Here is an 18,440-nt window from a genome sequence, read left to right on the forward strand (position 1 = left end):
AGTACATTTTTCCCTGTATTTGCTTCAGAAGTGAATTCTCTTTAAATACCATCAAATATATACCCAAATTGAGGTTCCATTTAATCCCTCTGACTTTCTGAGAATTTCAATGTGCCTCTGTACCCTTGAGAGAGTCATTATGGACCAGAAGATAAATAATCACATTTCATTCAGATCTTCAAGTCACCAAATAATGATAAATACAACTAATGCAATGAGATTAGGCTGCTGCTGCTAAGTCGCTTCAGTCGTGTCCGACTCTGTGCGACCCCATAGACGGCAGCCCACCAGGCTCCACCGTCCCTGGGATTCTCCAGGCAAGAACACTGGAGTGGGTTGCCATTTCCTTCTCCAATGCAGGAAAGTGAAAAGTGAAAGCAAAGTTGCTCAGTCATGTCCGACTCTTCGCAACCCCATGGACTGCAGCCTACCAGTCCTCCGTCCATGGGATTTTCCAGGCAAGTGGGTTGACATTGCCTTCTCCGAATGAGATTAGGGGAATAAGAAATTTAAAGAAAAATGAATGTGTTTTCAATACTAATTGTAATGTATCCTATAATACATGTTGCAACTCTGCAAAATGATAAACTGCCTGTACTTAAGAAAAAAATTTCATGGATCAGCCCCATCCTGAAGGGAAAAATAGCCCAACCTGGTAATGGAGGGGCTGGAGTTCCTCCCTACTCAGAAAAGTCAAGAAACCTTGACAATCTCTTGTCTGCTGTTCAGACACATCTCTTAGGTTTGCAGATTTGGAACTATGCTCACATTCAGAGCCAGCAACACCTTCATTCATCAGTAATGAAGACTTTCATGATGATCTGAAACATTGATGAGTCTTCCTTGTCACCAGGGCCACTTCGTAAGTCAACCACTGAATAAGGACTTCGGTCAGGAGCTTCCACCCACAGCAACATACATTGTTCTCTTAGGTTTGACAGCTGGGGTCCAAATCTCACCATGATAAAGTAGGAAAACTGTAACATTTAAGGCCAAGTCCTTCACCACTTTTACTCATGCTTGAAATTCCACCTCCTAATCCTCAGAGAACCTTCCTGGAAGCTCCCTAAGCAAAGCAGGTTCATTAAATATTTTCTGTGGAAAATCAAAGAACTGGTGAGGTATTTCTTTAAACTTTCCTAGTCTGCCACATGTTCCATATCTGTATTCACCATTCCCTTGCTCCCTGGGCACAAATTCATACTAAAATAATTTATTCTCTTTTGAAAATATGAAGTTTAAGCTCGTACAGAGTTGTGTATGCTAAGTCGCCTCAGCTGTATCTGACTCTTTGCGACCCTATGGACTGTAGCCTGGCAGGCACCTTACTAGTAAGTACAAATATCCTGGATGAGTTCACGTGAGCAGCCAGAACCACACAGAAAGGAACACAAGGGCTCTCTGATTCTCCACAGGCTCTAAGGTATCAGAACTATTAGAGCTGGGATTAGTAGTTAACCTTTTGATCTGTACAGAACTTTTGGCCAATCTCAATTTTCACCATGCTTGGTCTTTATAGGATAAAAGGATGATAGCTTCTTAAAGCAGATATTTTAAAATCTGACAGCATTCTGTTTTCTAGAGGTTCACACATGAGGTGGCTGTGATCTACTACAGGTGGTTATCAGGTGTTTTTTTTTTTTCTTTCTAAACATGGTTATGCTAGAGGGATGGATGCTAGACCTCTAGCTCTTTTCTCCTACTCAATAAAGCATATGAGAAGAGCCACCCCTTCCAGAATTCCTGGTTGCAAGAGGCTACTAGCACCCTAAATGGCCCCCTTTATGTATCCTCAATTGTGGCAGGAGAATTATCTTTTTTTTTTTTTTTAGGAGAATTATCTTTTCCAAAATGCCTCCTCCAGTCATCTCTAGACCAAAGTGCCATTAAGTCCTAAGGATGCAGAGTCTCTGAAGGACAGATTGCTAAACTTCGACGTTTATCATGAAATAATAAACATCAATAAACATTTGTGAACCAAAAGGAAAGATGGAGGGGAAAATGGTTAGGACAGAAATTTTTCCTCCAAGACTTGAAACTTTGGCTTGAATGCAACAACTTCATTCTTTGCACCTTGTAAATTTCAACAGCCACATTAATTTATTGCATGTTTACTGTCTGAAAAATCACTATCCTAGGTACCAGGAATCAAAAAGGAAGACAATTTCTGACTTTCAAGAGCTTACATCTTTCCATTTATGTTCAACCAAGCTTGGGAAAAGGCCTCAGAATTATTGTTTAACCTGATGCTTTTGGAAAGTTGTGAGAGAGGAATGGTTCTCTTACCTGGCTTGCAGTTCCAGTGTTCTCTCTTTCCCAGATATCTGGAAAGTGTGTGGATATTCCTCATTGTGAGTCTCTATAATTTTCATTCCATCGATGCCTACCCTGGTTCGAACAGTAAACTTAGAGCCCACCAAGCTGAATTTTGGCACACAGTATAACAACATGTTGTTGAACTGCAAGAAAGAGGAATACACGTTAAAAAAACAGGAAAACAAGGCAGAGGAAAGTGACCAACATTGAAAGTAGCCAAAGACAAAAATTCCAGGGAATATCATGCTTTCTTTTTGAAAAAATTATTTCTATACTATAGAGCTTTTAAGTCTATATCAGAATGATTATATTATAAAATATGTAGCATGTATTTTCTTTTGTTGGTTCATAAATATTTTACTAATATTTAAGTGAATAAATCATTTTATACTAGTAAGAAAATCAGTTAAAGAAATTAGGTTCAGTAACAATTTATTAAGGATCTCCTATAAACCAGAAACTGAAGTTCTCAACCATATAAGTTGAAGCCCTTAGATAATAAAATTTCTAATTGTTGTATCTCAGGCAACAAGTCTATATAATATCTGTTAAAGGAAAAGCGCAATATTTAGCAATTATTTTTACCAATGTGCTTAATGTTAAGTTTATCATACAGAGTGAAGTAAGTCAGAAAGAGAAAGATAAATATCAGTATTCTAACGCATATATACGGAATCTAGAAAAATGATACTGAAGAATTTATTTACAGGGCAGCAATGGAGAAACAGACATAGAGAATAGACTTATGGACATGGGGAGAGGGGAGAGGGTAAGATGTACAGAAAGAGTAACATGGAAACTTACATTGCCATATGTAAAACAGACTGCCAACACGAATTTGCTATATGGCTCAGAAAACTCAAACGGGGCTCTAAATCAAACTAGATGGGTGGGGTGGGGAGGGAGATGGGAAGGAGGTTCAAAAAGGAGGGGATATATGTATACCTATGGCTGATTCATGTTGAAGTTTGGCAGAAAACAACGAAAGTCTGTAAAGCAATTATCCCTCAATTAAAAAATAAATAAAAATTTTAAAAAGTAGGTACATTATTCATTTAAATTTATTAGAGCATGGGTTACAACAGTAAATAATCTGGAAAAAACAAAGTCACTGTTTTATATTGTCACCCATCTCCAATAAGAATTCATCATGTATGAATTAACAGAAAAGTCATCTATTTTAGTAAAAAGTTTTTATTTAAAATGAAGAATTTATTTTGAAACTGAATTAAATTACTGCCTCATTTCTAGTCAACAATGAACAGCCCCTGCTAATCACTACCAAGTAATGATTTGGGGAGGGCATTTAATTAACTTTTAAATATATTCAATTATGCAAAAGGATGAAAGTCTAAGTATCTAGATTAACTTGCAGGCAGATTACTAAAGAAGGTCCATAATTTTCTTCCTACTTCATATTTATTGTTTCTAACACTGTTTCTAAGATTAAATATATTTGTATAAGACAAAAGCTACTGAGAACTTAACCTCTTATGTAACCTCTCATTCATCAGGATCATTATCTGTAAAAGTCACAAGTTGCTGAGAAGATTAAATGAGGAATAATGTCCTGTTCTGCCAGGTCTTCTGTTTAGCTCCAAACATCAAAGAAATGTTAATGGATATTTAAAACATTTCAACATGTTTATGTGACAATGTCCAGTGTACTCATTCTGAAAGCAAATTTTTTAACCAGTTGTTCCTCATACATTATTTTTAACTTCCTATGACCAGTGTCATAAATTTCATTTCCACACTGGATAATGCAGAAATAAAAGGTAACCAAATACATTTTTATCAGATATACCTAACTACAACACTTCAAATTCACATTTCTAGAAGGGAATAGAATCCATCTTTATCATTAATTGCCCACTATATTCTAAGTATGGCAATCACAGCCTCCTTGTAGTACACAGAATCTGGAGATCTGAAACTACTCTTAAAGATTATTATCATCATTGTAGCTTGATTAAGGCAACATCTCGCTTGCTAACTGTTCATGTTACTATTTCTTTTTCTCTTCTATCAAGGTCTTCTCAGGAGGGGGTTTTGCTACATCTGAACAGTGTGGCAGGGCTACAAAGCAGCCACCAAAATGGAGAGAACTCACACTTTCAAGACAGCAACAGCAATCAAATTTTTCTGCAAACTGAGTGACAAATGTAATGTTAAGGAATGAAATTTCTGAGTTATCAGATACACATACTCAAATGTGATGGATAAAGTTCGACAAAATCTTATCATCTTATAGAAACACAAGCCCATGAATATGGAAGTTCTAAGCATTTGCTTTTGGTAGTTATGCTCACAAAAGATGACAGACTGTCTTATAATGATGTGCTTCTCTTTCCCTTTCATGCTTTCAGGATTACATTTCCCCTATTCTTCCTAAGTGGGACTTCACATTCTAAATTGTCAATATTATATATTAACGTTATATAAACTCAGGTTACAATATACCTAATAAATACCCTTCTTCTTCTACTCAGAGGTGCAGGTGATAATGCTTACAAAGAAGTCCATGTCATATACATAGAGGAATTAAATAGATAGTCCTGTTTCCTCTGTGAATCTTGCTCCTATGGCAAAAGCCAACATCACCTTCTCTGAGTTTTTGCTAGGACTAAAAGAGGAAGTTATAACAACTGTAGGACCAAGTAGACTGACTTTCCCTTTCAGTAAAAGAGATTCTTTTTATTCCATGCCCATAGCTCGGAAGTAGTTACTGATAAAGCATTCTCTGGCTGGCAAGCTCTAGAAGAGCTAGACTGTGCCAAAACCTAGAAGAAATCTCAACTTTATTAAAAGAGTAGGGGGGTTTCACCTACTTGATCTCCAGTGTTCCTTGATTCTTTCAATTCCCTTAAAGTATATTATCTGACTGAAACAATTCAATTTTATGTCCCACTCATGACAGTTCATTAAAGTTTGCTTTAGAAGGTAAAAATATAATATTGGAGAAAATTTCCAGTGCCTGGTCTATATTAAAGTTTTAAATTAGTCAAGAGAAAAAAAATATATATGTACATATATACATATGTGTGTGTGTGTGTGTGTGTGTGTATAATAACTTGGTTAAAAGCTACAAGGAAATAAGGACTAGAACTCCAAAGAGCCAAGAATAAAATCTCTTATTCTATGGGAGAATTTAATGGTTTTTCTAAACTTTCAGATGTCAGATGTGATTATTTACTTACTCAACAGAGTGCCCTACATTAACATGAAAAGCATAATGTGGAGGCAAGAAAACAATGCAAACACATGATGATCATTTGAAAACTGAAATCAAATTTTAAATATAAATTTGGCTTTTCAGATTTACAAATGTAATATCTTCAGAGTAAGAAATAGAAAACTAGCCCTCATTTTACTTCTAGAGAGAAAGGAAAATAAAAAGGTACTTCTGAAGTTTCTGCATATAAAAGTAAGATACTCCATGGGAATAAATGTGAGCTGCAGAGAAGAGAGATTCTATGACAAGTGCAGTACTAGAGGGGGAGGACTGAAAGAATGACCATCACAGGAAATGCTTCTAAGATGGTCTTCAAAAAGATGGATAAGGCTTTCCTAAAATTTCTACTGTAGGACTTCATTCCCCGGAAGGAGAATGATATGTTTGATAACTTATAATAACTGGAACAAGATAGGTACTTTCAGGTACTTTCCTCAAAGTCACTACTGCAATCCCTTAAGGCTCTTTGCCATCTGTTCTCCAAACAGCTTCTTATACTGGCTCTGTATTAAGGTATTCAATACAAAACTATTTCCACAATAATTCTCAAATGTGAAAATTAAACCAAGACCACTGGTAGACACAGAGCGTAAAGTTTAACTACAGAAACTGTAACACTAATGTTGAAGAGGGGGAAGGAAATTTACCTAAGAACCTAAAGGTAGAGTAAAGACAAACGGAAGACACTGACTACCAGGCATTTTGCCCAGAAAAGATATTAAGTGTGTCTTTTTAATGTGGATTTCTGATGCTCTGACATTTCAGGGCCCTGCTGACAGGGGCCTGCTCTCAGTCAGTTCAGTCGTTCAGTCGTGTCTGACTCTTTGCGACCCCATGAATCGCAGCACACCAGGCCTCCCTGTCCATCACCAACTCCCAGAATCTACCCAAACCCATGTCCATTGAGTTGGTGACGCCATCCAACCATCTCATCCTCTGTCGTCCCCTTCTCTTCCTGCCCTCAATCTTTCCCAGCATCAGGGTCTTTTCAGATGAGTCAGCTCTTCGCATCAGGTGGCCAAAGTATTGGAGTTGCAGCTTCAACATCACTCCTTCCAGTAAATACCCAGTACTGATAGCCTTTAGGATGGACTGGTTGGATCTCCTTGCAGTCCAAGGGACTCTCAAGAGTCTTCTCCAACACCACAGTTCAAAGGCATCGATTCTTTTGCGCTCAGCTTTCTTTATAATCCAACTCTCACATCCATACATGACTACTGGAAAAACCATAGCCTTGACTAGATGGACCTTTGTTGACAAAGTAATGTCTCTGCTTTTTAATATGCTGTCTAGGTTGGTCATAACTTTCCTTCCAAGGAGTAAGTGTCTTAATTTCATGGCTGCAATCACCATCTGCAGTGATTTTGGAGCCCGAAAAAAATAAAGTCAGCCACTGTTTCCACTGTTTCCCCATCTATTTGCCATGAAGTGATGCCCCCTCTCAGGACTACTCAACTCTGAGACAGTGAGTGACTCATGTGCAAGCATAACTTTAAACTAACAGACCCAGAGCCCACACCCCAACCACCTTCTCTACTGAGTTCTTATACTTTGGGCCAGTATTCCCCTTCTCCGAGAACCCTAAGGCTAGGTACCAGGCAATGGTCCCTGTGCCCCACAGCCTAATGAAGTGATTTAAACCAGTAAATTCTAAGCATGTTTTCCCTGCCTTGCCTACTCCTTCTTGCAGAAACCAAACTAAAAGTTCTTGCCCACATGTTCTGCTTGCTCCCTCTGCCTTCTGACCAACCCTGGTGCTTTTTCATGAAGCCCTTGGTGTGGCATCCCCCTGCCTTTTAGGATCTGTGACTATAACTATCTTTTCAATGGCAATCATCTCCTGATGTGTTGACTTCACCATATCTGAGTAACAAAAACTATATTTCTAAGTAAATAGCTCTCTGAACCCTAATAAAATATTACAAGTCCCCGATTTACATTTAGGTCTCTATAAAACCTCTGAAAGGTGAAGTTCTTCTTTTGATCTCAAACAAAGATTTTTTTTATAGGTAATTTGGAAACTATAAAAATTATGTTATGAGATATAATTCAAAAAAACCTTTTAAAAAGTATAATTCATGGTTTTATATAGTTGTAAGTTATGCAACCATCACTACTAATTTCATAACACTTTATGACTCTAAACAGAAATCCTATGCCTATTTCCTCTCCCCACCAGCCCAAGGCTACCACTACTTACTTTCTATAAGTAGTAAGTAATATTCTAGACATTTCATATAAATGAAATCATATCATACAGTGTGGCCTTTTTGAGTGGCTTCTTTCACTTAAACGATGTTTCAAAGTTTATCCACGTAGCATATATTAGTATTTTATTCCATTTTACTGCCATATAATATTCCAGTGAATAGGTATACCAAATTGTTTATCTATTCATCAATTGATAAACATTTAGGTTGTTTCCACTTTGGGGATATAATAAATAATTTTGCTAAGAACATTCATGTACAAATTTTGTGTGGACACGTTTTCAATTTTCTTGAGTTTTATAAACTTGAACTAGAAATGTTCTATCACCTGGTGACCAAATGTTCTTTTTAAAAAATGAGAGATATCATGAACACCCTCTGATGACAGTTAGTTCCTATAAATTTGTCTTTCAAGGGAAGCTGCAATCAGACAACAGAATCCTCTAGTCCCCAACAACTCATCCTAAGGCTGGTGATATGACTGCCATGCAGCAGAAAAGTCAGACGTGACTAACATCCTGAGAATGTGTCATGTGACAGTCACAGGGCAGCCTCTTTATCAATGTAACTCTGTTTCTTTGCCTATGATAACAATCATAGAAATAGCTAAAATTTACTGAGCTATTATTCAATTATTCAAGGTTAGCTTATTATTAAACATTGTTAGCTGTTATGCTTATTATTGTATCATTAGATATAGAAAGGAACTGGAATTAATAGACACTAAAATATAAAGGCCTGGATGCCCCAAGAAGAGCTCTTATTTTCAGTTAAGTCCTAGCTCAGTTCAGTTCATTCGCTCAGTCATGTCCGACTCTTTGCGACCCATGAACTGCAGCATCAGAGGCCTCCCTGTCCATCACCAACATCCGGAGTCCACCCAAACCCATGTCCAGCGAGTCGGTGATGCCATCCAACCATCTCATCCTCTGTCGTCTCCTTCTCCTCTTGCCTTCATTCTTTCCCAGCATCAGGGTATTTCCAATGAGTCAGTTCTTTCCATCAGGTGGCCAAAGTATTGGAGCTTCAGCTTTAGCACAGTCCTTCCAATGATATTTAGGAATAATTTCCTGTAGAAGTGACTGGTTTGATCTCCTTGCAGTCCAAGGGACTCTCAAGAGTCTTCTCCAACACCACAGTTCAAAAGCATCAATTCTTCGGCGCTCAGCTTTCTTATGGTCCAACTCTCACATCCATACATGACCACTGGAAAAACCATAGCTTTGACTAGATGGACCTTTGTTGGCAAAGTAACGTCTCAGTTTTTTAATATGCTATCTAGGTTGGTCACAGCTTTTCTTCCAAGGGGCAAGCATCTTTTAATTTCATAGCTGCAATCACCATCTGCAGAGATTTTGGAGCCCAAGAAAACAGTCTGTCACTGTTTCCACTGTTTCCTCACTTTTTTGCCATGAAGTGATGGGACCGGATGCCATGATCTTCGTTTTTTGAATGTTGAGTTTTAAGCCAGCTTTTTCACTCTCCTCTTTCACTTTCATCAAGAGATTCTTTAATTCCTCTTTGCTTTCTGCCATAAGCGTGGTGTCATCTGCATATCTGAGATGACTGATATTTCTCCTAGCAATGTGAATTCCAGCTTGTGCTTCATCCAGGCCAAGACTATCACCTCCACTAGCTTTGTTCATAGTGATGCTTTCTAAGGCCCACTTGACCTCACATTCTCCACACTCCACACTCCAAGATGTCTGGCTCTAGGTGAGTGATCACACAATCATGGTTATCTGGGTCACTAAGAACTTTTTTCTATAATTCTTCTGTGTATTGTTACCACCTCTTCCAAATATCTTCTGTTTCTGTTAGGTCCATACCATTTGTCTTTTATTGTGCCCATCTCTGCATGAAGATGCTTTCCTAATAGCTCAATTGGTAAAGAATCCACCTGCAATGCAGGTGACTCCAGTTCGATTCCTGGGTGGGGAAGATCTGCTGGAGAAGGGATAGGCTACCCACTCCAGTATTCTGGCCTGGAGAATTCCATAGACTGTATAGTCCGTGGGCCTGCAAAGAGTCGGACACAACAGAGTGATTTTCATTTTTGCTTTGCATGAAATGTTCCCGTTATTTCTAATATTCTTGAAGAGACCTCTAGTCTTTCCCATTCTACTGTTTTCCTTTATTTCTTTGCATTGATCACTTAGGAAGGCTTTTTTTAATCTCTCCTTGCTAGTCCTTGAAATTCTGCATTCAAATGGGTATATCTTTCATTTTCTCCTTTGCCTTTAGCTTCTTTTCTTTTCTCAGCTATTTGTAAGGCCTTCTCAGATAAACATTTTGCTTTTTTGCATTTCTTCTTCTTGGTGATGGTTTTAATCACTGCCTCCTATACAATGTTATGAACCTCTGTCCATCATTCTTCAGGCACTCTATCACATCTAATTCCTTGAATCTATTTCTCACTTCCACTGTATAATCATAAGGGATTTGATTTAGTTCGTACCTAAATGGTCTAGTGGCTTTCTCTACTTTCTTCAGTTTAAGTCTGAATTCTGCAATAAGGATTTCATGATCTGAGCCACAGTCAACTCCTGGTCTCATATTTGCTGACTGTATAGAGCTTCTCCATCTTCGGCTACAAAGAATATAATCAATCTGATTTCGGTGTTCGCCATCTAGTGATGTCCATGAGTCTTCTCTTGTTTTGTTGGAAGAGGGTGTTTTGTATGACCAGTGTGTTCTCTTGACAAAACTGTTAGCCTTTGCCCTACTTAATTTTGTACTCCAAGGCCAAACTTGCCTGTTATTCCGGGTATCTCTTAACTACCTGCTTTTGCATTCCAGTCCCCTATGATGAAAAGGACATCTTTTTTGGTACTAGTTCTAGAAGGTCTTGTAGGTCTTCATAGAACCATTCAACTTCAAATTCTTCCGCATTAGTGGTTGAGACATAGACTTGGATTACTGTGATACTGAATGGTTTGCCTTGGAAATGAACAAAAATCATTCTGCCATTTTTGAGATTGTATCCAAGTACTGCATTTCGGACTCTTTGGTTGACTATGAGGACTACTTTCTTCTACATTTCTACATTTCTTCTAAGGGACTGGTGCTCCCTGTAACAGATATAATGGTCTTCTGAACTAAATTCACATATTCTGGTACATTTTAGTTCTCTGATTCCTAAAATGTCCTGCCGTGTCCTGCTTGACCACTTCCAATTTACCTTGATTCATGGACCTAACATTCCAGGATCCTATGCAATATTGAGCTTTACAACATCACATTTTACTTCCATCACCAGTCACATCCACAGCTGGGTGTTGTTTTTGCATTGGCTCCATCTCTTCATTCTTTCTGGAGTTATTTATCCACTCTTCTCCAGTAGCATGTTGGGCACTTACTGACCTGGGGAGTTCATCTTTCAGTGTCATATCTTTTTGCCTTTTCATACTGTTCGTGGGGTTCTCAAGGCAGGATTACTGAAGTGGTTTGCCATTCCTTCTCCAGGAAGTTCTAGACTAACTGTCATTTCCAGGAAGTTAAGAGAGGGACAGGGAGTGACTACAGTGAAAAAGAACTATGTAGCAAATTCATGTACCTTTACACAGACATTTGAAGCACAAGTTTTACAACTTTGTCTATATATTTCTTTAAACCAAAATAATTAAAATAGTGATCCCCACGTACACACTGATGCCTATGATCTTCAAGGAAAGGTTAAATTTATCTTCACTATGTGTTACTGAAATAAATTACACATGATAAGTATACAGAAAAATTACAGAAGAATACTTCAAAAACAGATTTGTGTCCTTCAAAGAACAAGTTTCAGTTACTACAGACATTCCCTGATGTGGAATCCAGACAGTATTGACTAAATCAGATTAGAAATAATTGCTTGGGTGAGCAAGCAAGCACCCTACTTTTCCAAGATACACATAACAGTGTTATGAGGTATTCTTATGTGACTTCCTCATACTACAAAACTCACTAAGAAAAGGTAGCGTTCCTGTGCTGATGTGTTCCGAGCAGCTAGTTTGAGGATCTGTCCATCTTTTATTAATTCATTTGAAGGATTTACAATGTCTTCTTCTTCTCCCAACATTTCATAAATCTCTAAGAGTTTCTTTAGGTTTTCCTAGGAAATTAGAACAAAACACAGCAAGATCAAATATAAGGAGGTTTCACCTTAATGCCTTTAATTAATGACCATAGCTAAAATATACACAAATCACAAAGGATTGGAACTAAGCATAAACTTAAGTATAAAGATCAGTTAAGAGCAAATTAAAACCTGGGAGAAGAGGGAAGAGTATAATCACAGATAGTTCTAAACATTTTATAAAGAATATTTTTTGTTCACTTGTGTCAATTCATTTTGGGCCAAAACTGTAGATAATATTAGACTATATTATTAACAATTATCTAACTAAAAGATTTCCATTTCCTCTGAAAACTACTTACCATTTTTCTTATTGCACTATTAGAATGGCTTGCTGCTGTAGATATAATTTCAAGTGATTCTAAATAGGAGAAAAGAAAAGTAAATATATTTTGTCCTTTCTATATTACTAGATAGCTGAATAATATATAGCATAATAAGGAATCTGAGACCAAAGACACACAATAAAAGCAGGGGCAATTTCCATTTACAAGTTGGATACTTCCAAAGTTCATTTGTAAGCAGATGATTTGGAATTTGGGAAGTATTTACTCATAAAAAGTCATATATAGTGACTAGGCTCACAGGTACATTTAATTCATTAGGAATCTTCAAAATACCAAACATCATGACAATAGCTTGTTATAAGGCACTTTGTCAGGGGTGTTCATATATATTATGTCAATTCATTTTTATGCAACCCTGAATGGCAAATACATTAGCTTCATTTGGCAGATGAAAGAAGTAAAGAGTGATGTTCCTTGGGTAGGGTCATAGATTATGATACTAAAGGGCTACATTTGAACCTAAGTCTTCTGACTCAAAAGTTCTACAACATTTCAGCAGTAGGAGAAGGAAATGGCAACCCACTCCAGTGTTCTTGCCTGGAGAATCCCAGGGACGGCAGAGCCTGGTGGGCTGCCGTCTATGCGGTTGCACAGAGTCGGACACGACTGAAGTGACTTAGCAGCAGTAGCAGTACAAGTAAATTAACCAACAAACATAATCAGTTTTCTCTGGGAAAACACACTCACAGTTCTAATCTAGGTGAAAGAGAATTTTTTGATGCCAATGTCGATGGAAGGTTTTGTTGCTAGGGCAGGTGGTAGTGAGAGATGGGAATGGGGAAGGCAGGAGCTTTGATATGGGCAAGGTAGGAGCTTCAGGACTACTGGTGAAGAGAGGTCGAAGGTGGAAGCTGAGGCTTCCTGCTGGGTTAACCTGAGGGAATGTTCTCAATCCTCCATCATGTCCTGCTCTCCTTTCTTTTCTATCTTATGAATACTGGTTGGGTTAATTCTGGTATCACAACAACCTCATCATTCTGAACCGACTTTTCTGTCTTCTTTGTTCTACTGCTGAACAAAATGCACTTTTGCTGCTTTTCCTTCTGCTTTTAGGTTTCTAAAAGTATTTTTGTGTTTCCTTAGAATGTTAGTATAAGTAGTAATGGGAAATCAAAGAGCAAAAAATTACCCTATTATGTTGCTGACTTTCTCATTTTGGAGAAGGGGGAAGCGGTGTGGGGACCACCAGCCCCTACCCCTCTCACTGCATCAACTTTTTTTTTTCTGATTTTAAATTTTTATTTATTTAATTATTTTTTGGCTGCCCTGGGTCTTTGTTTTTGTGTGCAGGCTTTCTCTAGTTGCAGCAATCAGGGGCTACTCTTTGTTGTGGTGTATGGGTTTCTAACTTCTGTGGCTTCTCTTGTTTGTGGAACATGAGCTCTCTGGTGCATGGGCTTTAAGTAGTTGTGGCTCACAGGTTCCACAGTTGTGGTACATAGGCTTAGTTGCTCTGCAGCAGGGGGAATCTTCCCAGGCAAGAGATCAAAACTGTATCTCCTGCATTGGCAGGTGAATTCTTAACTACTGGACCATCAGATAATTCCGACTTTCTCACTTTTGACATAGGTACCTTAGCAGAAGTCCAAGTCTTTGAAAATAGAAGAAAAGGAATTTTTATTTAAATTTTAGAGAATTATCCTGATTTGGGCAACTCAGTATATTCCATATAGGATCCAAGGTAGAGGGAGACAAGTTAAGATGGGCTGGGGCTACTACCCAAGAGACTAGTCTGAGAAGTAGAAACAGTAAGCCAACTTCCAATCTTACCACTAGTTCTGCTGGTTTTAGTAGCAGTTGTAGTATATGTTGATTACCAACCCAAGTTAAATTTTCATTCTACACAGTTAATTGATTTTTTCAAAAGTACACAAGAAAACAAATATCTTATTGAAATGCTTAGGTCCTAAAAAGTCTTTCATTATGATCTAATGGCAAAAAAAAATATAATGAGTAGAACAGGAATAAAGGTTTCTCAGGGAAAATGCTGACACTAAACAGCATTATTTTCTCTTCTATCTTAGTAAAAGGTAGAGAGAAATCACTTTGCTTAGGCTATTTTTAAATAGTAAATGTCATCTTAGTTTTCTTGGTATATATCTACCCCCTTAATTAACCAGCAGCACTAGTAATTCTGAATGGTTGAATTCTTTCTGTGAGAAGGTAATTGTGTATTGCTATTCCAGATGTCTCTAAGACTACAGTTTTATATTTCAGAGTTAATCACTAATGTGAAACCAGCATGAGAAATGTGATTTGCATTGCTCTAAGCCTATGATTTGGGCTCAAAAGTGCTTGCCTAATTGAGGTGTTGATAACAATTTCCAGTGAGGTTATTTTCTGACACCAATATTTTACTAAAGTGGCTTCTACTTCACTTTGAAATCACAAGGCTACTTGGCCACTAAATTATCCCATAATGGAAGGGGGGATTTACTTTTAGCATCATTCCAGTCCGGAGAATCTGGGGGCAATTTCCTTAGGTAGTCCTTAAGGAGCATCTCATACCGGGGAATGCGCTGAACAGGTTCTAGCATGTGATGCTGCAAAGTCAAGCTCCCACAGACCTTCTGTTTCTGTAGTGAGAAAGGTTTTTAAAGAAAGATTTAAAAATTAGGTTAGACAGTCTAAAAACTCAAGGTAATATAGAACTTTCACTAAAATGTGGCCTGTGTATCACCTGCATCAGATACATTCTTGGGATGCTATTAAAAATGGAAATCCTAAACCCCACTCCAAACTATGAAACCACAATTTTGAGAACATAGCTTGGATATGTATTTAAGAACATTCCCAATTTTTTCCATTAAAGTCTGAGGACCACCAATCTACTCAGAAAATAAATAAATAAAGCAGAATTTTAAGCAGGAAAATTCCAGATTGATGGCATCTACTTTCATTGGTCATTACAAGGGTTTTTCAGGTCATACTATCAAATCATAACTCCAGAGATTTTCAAAAGAAGCATCTATTTAAAGAGGTTCACTAAGTAACACTATATTAAATGACTATGGATTCAGCAGAAATTATCCCATAATAAGACTACTATAAATGTCATTTCCTTTGAACCGAAAAGACTCCACATGTAGAAGGGTGACAAGATAATAAAATTTTAATTTTTCATTAGGTCATGGCATTCTCTTCCATTAGAAACCAAACTCTGAATAGATCTCCTTTGCTCTGGCAAAATTGAGTCTATAGAACATGCTTTCAGTAAGCGATTAATGTGGAAGGGAAGAAAAAAGATTACTTGAAAATAAGATGTGTTCCTCTTCATATTTAACACAGTGGAAACCCCTTAATATATTTACTCATGACCATGACCAGAGCACTTAAGGGTAAAAAATGTGTCAATATTAAGATAAGACATGATATTTGCATTCAAAGCAAACAAGAAACTAAAATGTAATCTGGTGTAATAATGTCAAGCTGGGTTTAGATTTATTTTATCTAATGCAGGTTTTCAGGCAGGGGAGTGATATCATTAGATATGACATCTATTAAGATTAATCTATTGCAGTGTGGCCTTGGGAACATGTAGGGAAACTAGTTTGAAAATTACTGTAGACCAGGAAAAACGTAAAAACAGCCTGAAATTAGCATGGAAGCTGAAGGTGAATGGCTCTCCTTAATAACCTGTAAGATACAAATATTATAAGTTTAGTTATCCCATTTGACTTTCTCCAGCAAGCCTAGGGAACACACACACACATACGCATACACACATATATCTCCAGGAAAATATTACTGATCCCCAAATTTTACATGAAGAAACTGGTCCAGAAAAGTTAGGGGAGCTTTCTAAGGTCAAGTGACTATAAGTAGCAGACTAGAATCTTAACTAGCTTAGCTGATTCTCAAACTACCACTCCTTTCACAACTCCATCCTTTCCTTATAAAATGGAGAAGACAGATATTGCTGATTCAGAGTTTTAATACTTGATGAAACAATAATGATAATCATTATCACCATCACCATATTGAGCATTTGTATGCAACAAGCTCCAAGTTAAGTCCCTTGAATATACTGTTTAAAGAACACATACAGAGAATGAGGAAAAATGATAAATCAAAGGTAAAGCCACGTGATCAAATTCTGGTGAATAAAAGAATATTGGTGCTGTGTAATAAATCCAATCACGTAATCACAAATGTCACAAAGCATAAATGTTATGTGGAAAAAATGTTTGAAAGCTAGACAGGACTCGAACATGTTGAGTGTGTATTGATGACAAGATGCTCATACAGAATTATGAAGCCAGCACTCAGAATTTCATAACTAGAGTATAGGCATAAAGGACTAAATTAGAAATAATGACCCTATAAGCAGATAGTGACTTATATGCAGAGTACATTATGCAAAATGCCAGGCTGGATGAAGCACAAATTGGAATCAAGATTTCCTGGAGAAACATCAATCACCTCAGATATGCAGATGACACCACCCATATGGCAGAAAGCAAGGAGGAACTAAAGAGACTCTCGATTAAAGTGAAAGAAGACAGTGAAAAGGATGGCTTACAATTCAAAATTCATCATGGCATCTGGTCCCATCACTTCATGGCAAGTAGATGGGGAAACAGCGGAAACAGTGACACACTTTATCTTCTTTGGGCTCCAAAATCTCTGCAGATGGTGACTGCAGATTTTCATGACTGCAATCATGAAATTAAGACATTTGCTCCTTAGAAGAAAAGCTATGACCAAACTAGCGTATTAAAAAGCTGAGACAGTGCTCGCTTCGGCAGCACATATACTAAAATTGGAACGATACAGAGAAGATTAGCATGGCCCCTGCGCAAGGATGACACGCAAATTCGTGAAGCGTTCCATATTTTTAGAAAACCCTAAAGACTCCACCAGAAAATTACTAGAACTAATCAATGACTATAGTAAAGTTGCAGGATATAAAATCAACACACAGAAATCTCTTGCATTCCTATACACTAATAATGAGAAAACAGAAAGAGAAATTAAGGAAACAATTCCATTCACCACTGCAACAGAAAGAATAAAATACTTAGGAGTATATCTACCTAAAGAAACTAAAGACCTATATATAGAAAACTATAAAACACTGGTGAAAGAAATCAAAGAGGACACTAATAGATGGAGAAATATACCATGTTCATGGATTGGAAGAATCAATATAGTGAAAATGAGTATATTACCCAAAGCAATCTATAGATTCAATGCAATCCCTATCAAGCTACCAACAGTATTCTTCACAGAGCTAGAACAAATAATTTCACAATTTGTATGGAAATACAAAAAACCTCGAATAGCCAAAGCGATCTTGAGAAAGAAGAATGGAACTGGAGGAATCAACCTACCTGACTTCAGGCTCTATTACAAAGCCACAGTCATCAAGACAGTATGGTACTGGCACAAAGACAGAAATATAGATCAATGGAACAAAATAGAAAGCCCAGAGATAAATCCACGCACATATGGACACCTTATCTTTGACAAAGGAGGCAAGAATATACAATGGATTAAATACAATCTCTTTAACAAGTGGTGCTGGGAAAACTGGTCAACCACTTGTAAAAGAATGAAACTAGAACACTTTCTAACACCATATACAAAAATAAACTCAAAATGGATTAAAGATCTCAATGTAAGACCAGAAACTATTAAACTCCTAGAGGAGAACATAGGCAAAACACTCTCTGACATACATCACAGCAGGATCCTCTATGACCCACCTCCCAGAATATCGGAAATAAAAGCAAAAATAAACAAATGGGACCTAATTAACCTTAAAAGCTTCTGCACATCAAAGGAAACTATCAGCAAGATGAAAAGACAGCCTTCAGAATGGGAGAAAATAATAGCAAATGAAGCAACTGACAAACAACTAATCTCAAAAATATATAAGCAACTCCTCCAGCTCAACTCCAGAAAAATAAATGACCCAATCAAAAAATGGACCAAAGAACTATACAGACATTTCTCCAAAGAAGACATACAGATGGCTAACAAACACATGAAAAGATGCTCAACATCACTCATTATCAGAGAAATGCAAATCAAGACCACTATGAGGTCCATTTCACACCAGTCAGAATGGCTGCGATCCAAAAGTCTACAAGCAATAAATGTTGGAGAGGGTGTGGAGGAAAGGGAACCCTCTTACACTGTTGGTGGGAATGCAAACGAGTACAGCCACTATGGAGAACAGTGTGGAGATTCCTTAAAAAACTGGAAAT

At 37.4% G+C, this 18,440-nt stretch overlaps 1 protein-coding gene and 1 non-coding gene across 12 annotated transcripts in view; one reads left to right on the top strand and one right to left on the bottom strand.

The window, feature by feature from the left end:
* FGD4 (FYVE, RhoGEF and PH domain containing 4) overlaps nucleotides 1-18,440 on the bottom strand; it is a 243,680-nt gene that overhangs the window by 31,415 nt on the left and 193,825 nt on the right. For all 11 annotated transcript variants that reach the window (XM_024992557.2, XM_059887007.1, XM_024992560.2 and 8 more), the window contains 4 exons: nucleotides 14,666-14,804; nucleotides 12,184-12,242; nucleotides 11,711-11,857; nucleotides 2,287-2,459 (listed from right to left, as the gene is read on the bottom strand). In XM_024992557.2, coding sequence (XP_024848325.1) covers nucleotides 2,287-2,459; nucleotides 11,711-11,857; nucleotides 12,184-12,242; nucleotides 14,666-14,804 — 518 coding nt within the window. The remainder of the gene's footprint in view (nucleotides 1-2,286; nucleotides 2,460-11,710; nucleotides 11,858-12,183; nucleotides 12,243-14,665; nucleotides 14,805-18,440) is intronic.
* LOC112446894 (U6 spliceosomal RNA) lies at nucleotides 16,961-17,067 on the top strand. The gene has a single exon (XR_003034972.1). It is a non-coding gene; the product is annotated as a U6 spliceosomal RNA (small nuclear RNA).

The sequence above is a fragment of the Bos taurus genome, chromosome 5, assembly GCF_002263795.3.
Source record: "Bos taurus isolate L1 Dominette 01449 registration number 42190680 breed Hereford chromosome 5, ARS-UCD2.0, whole genome shotgun sequence".
Taxonomy (NCBI): domain Eukaryota; kingdom Metazoa; phylum Chordata; class Mammalia; order Artiodactyla; family Bovidae; genus Bos; species Bos taurus.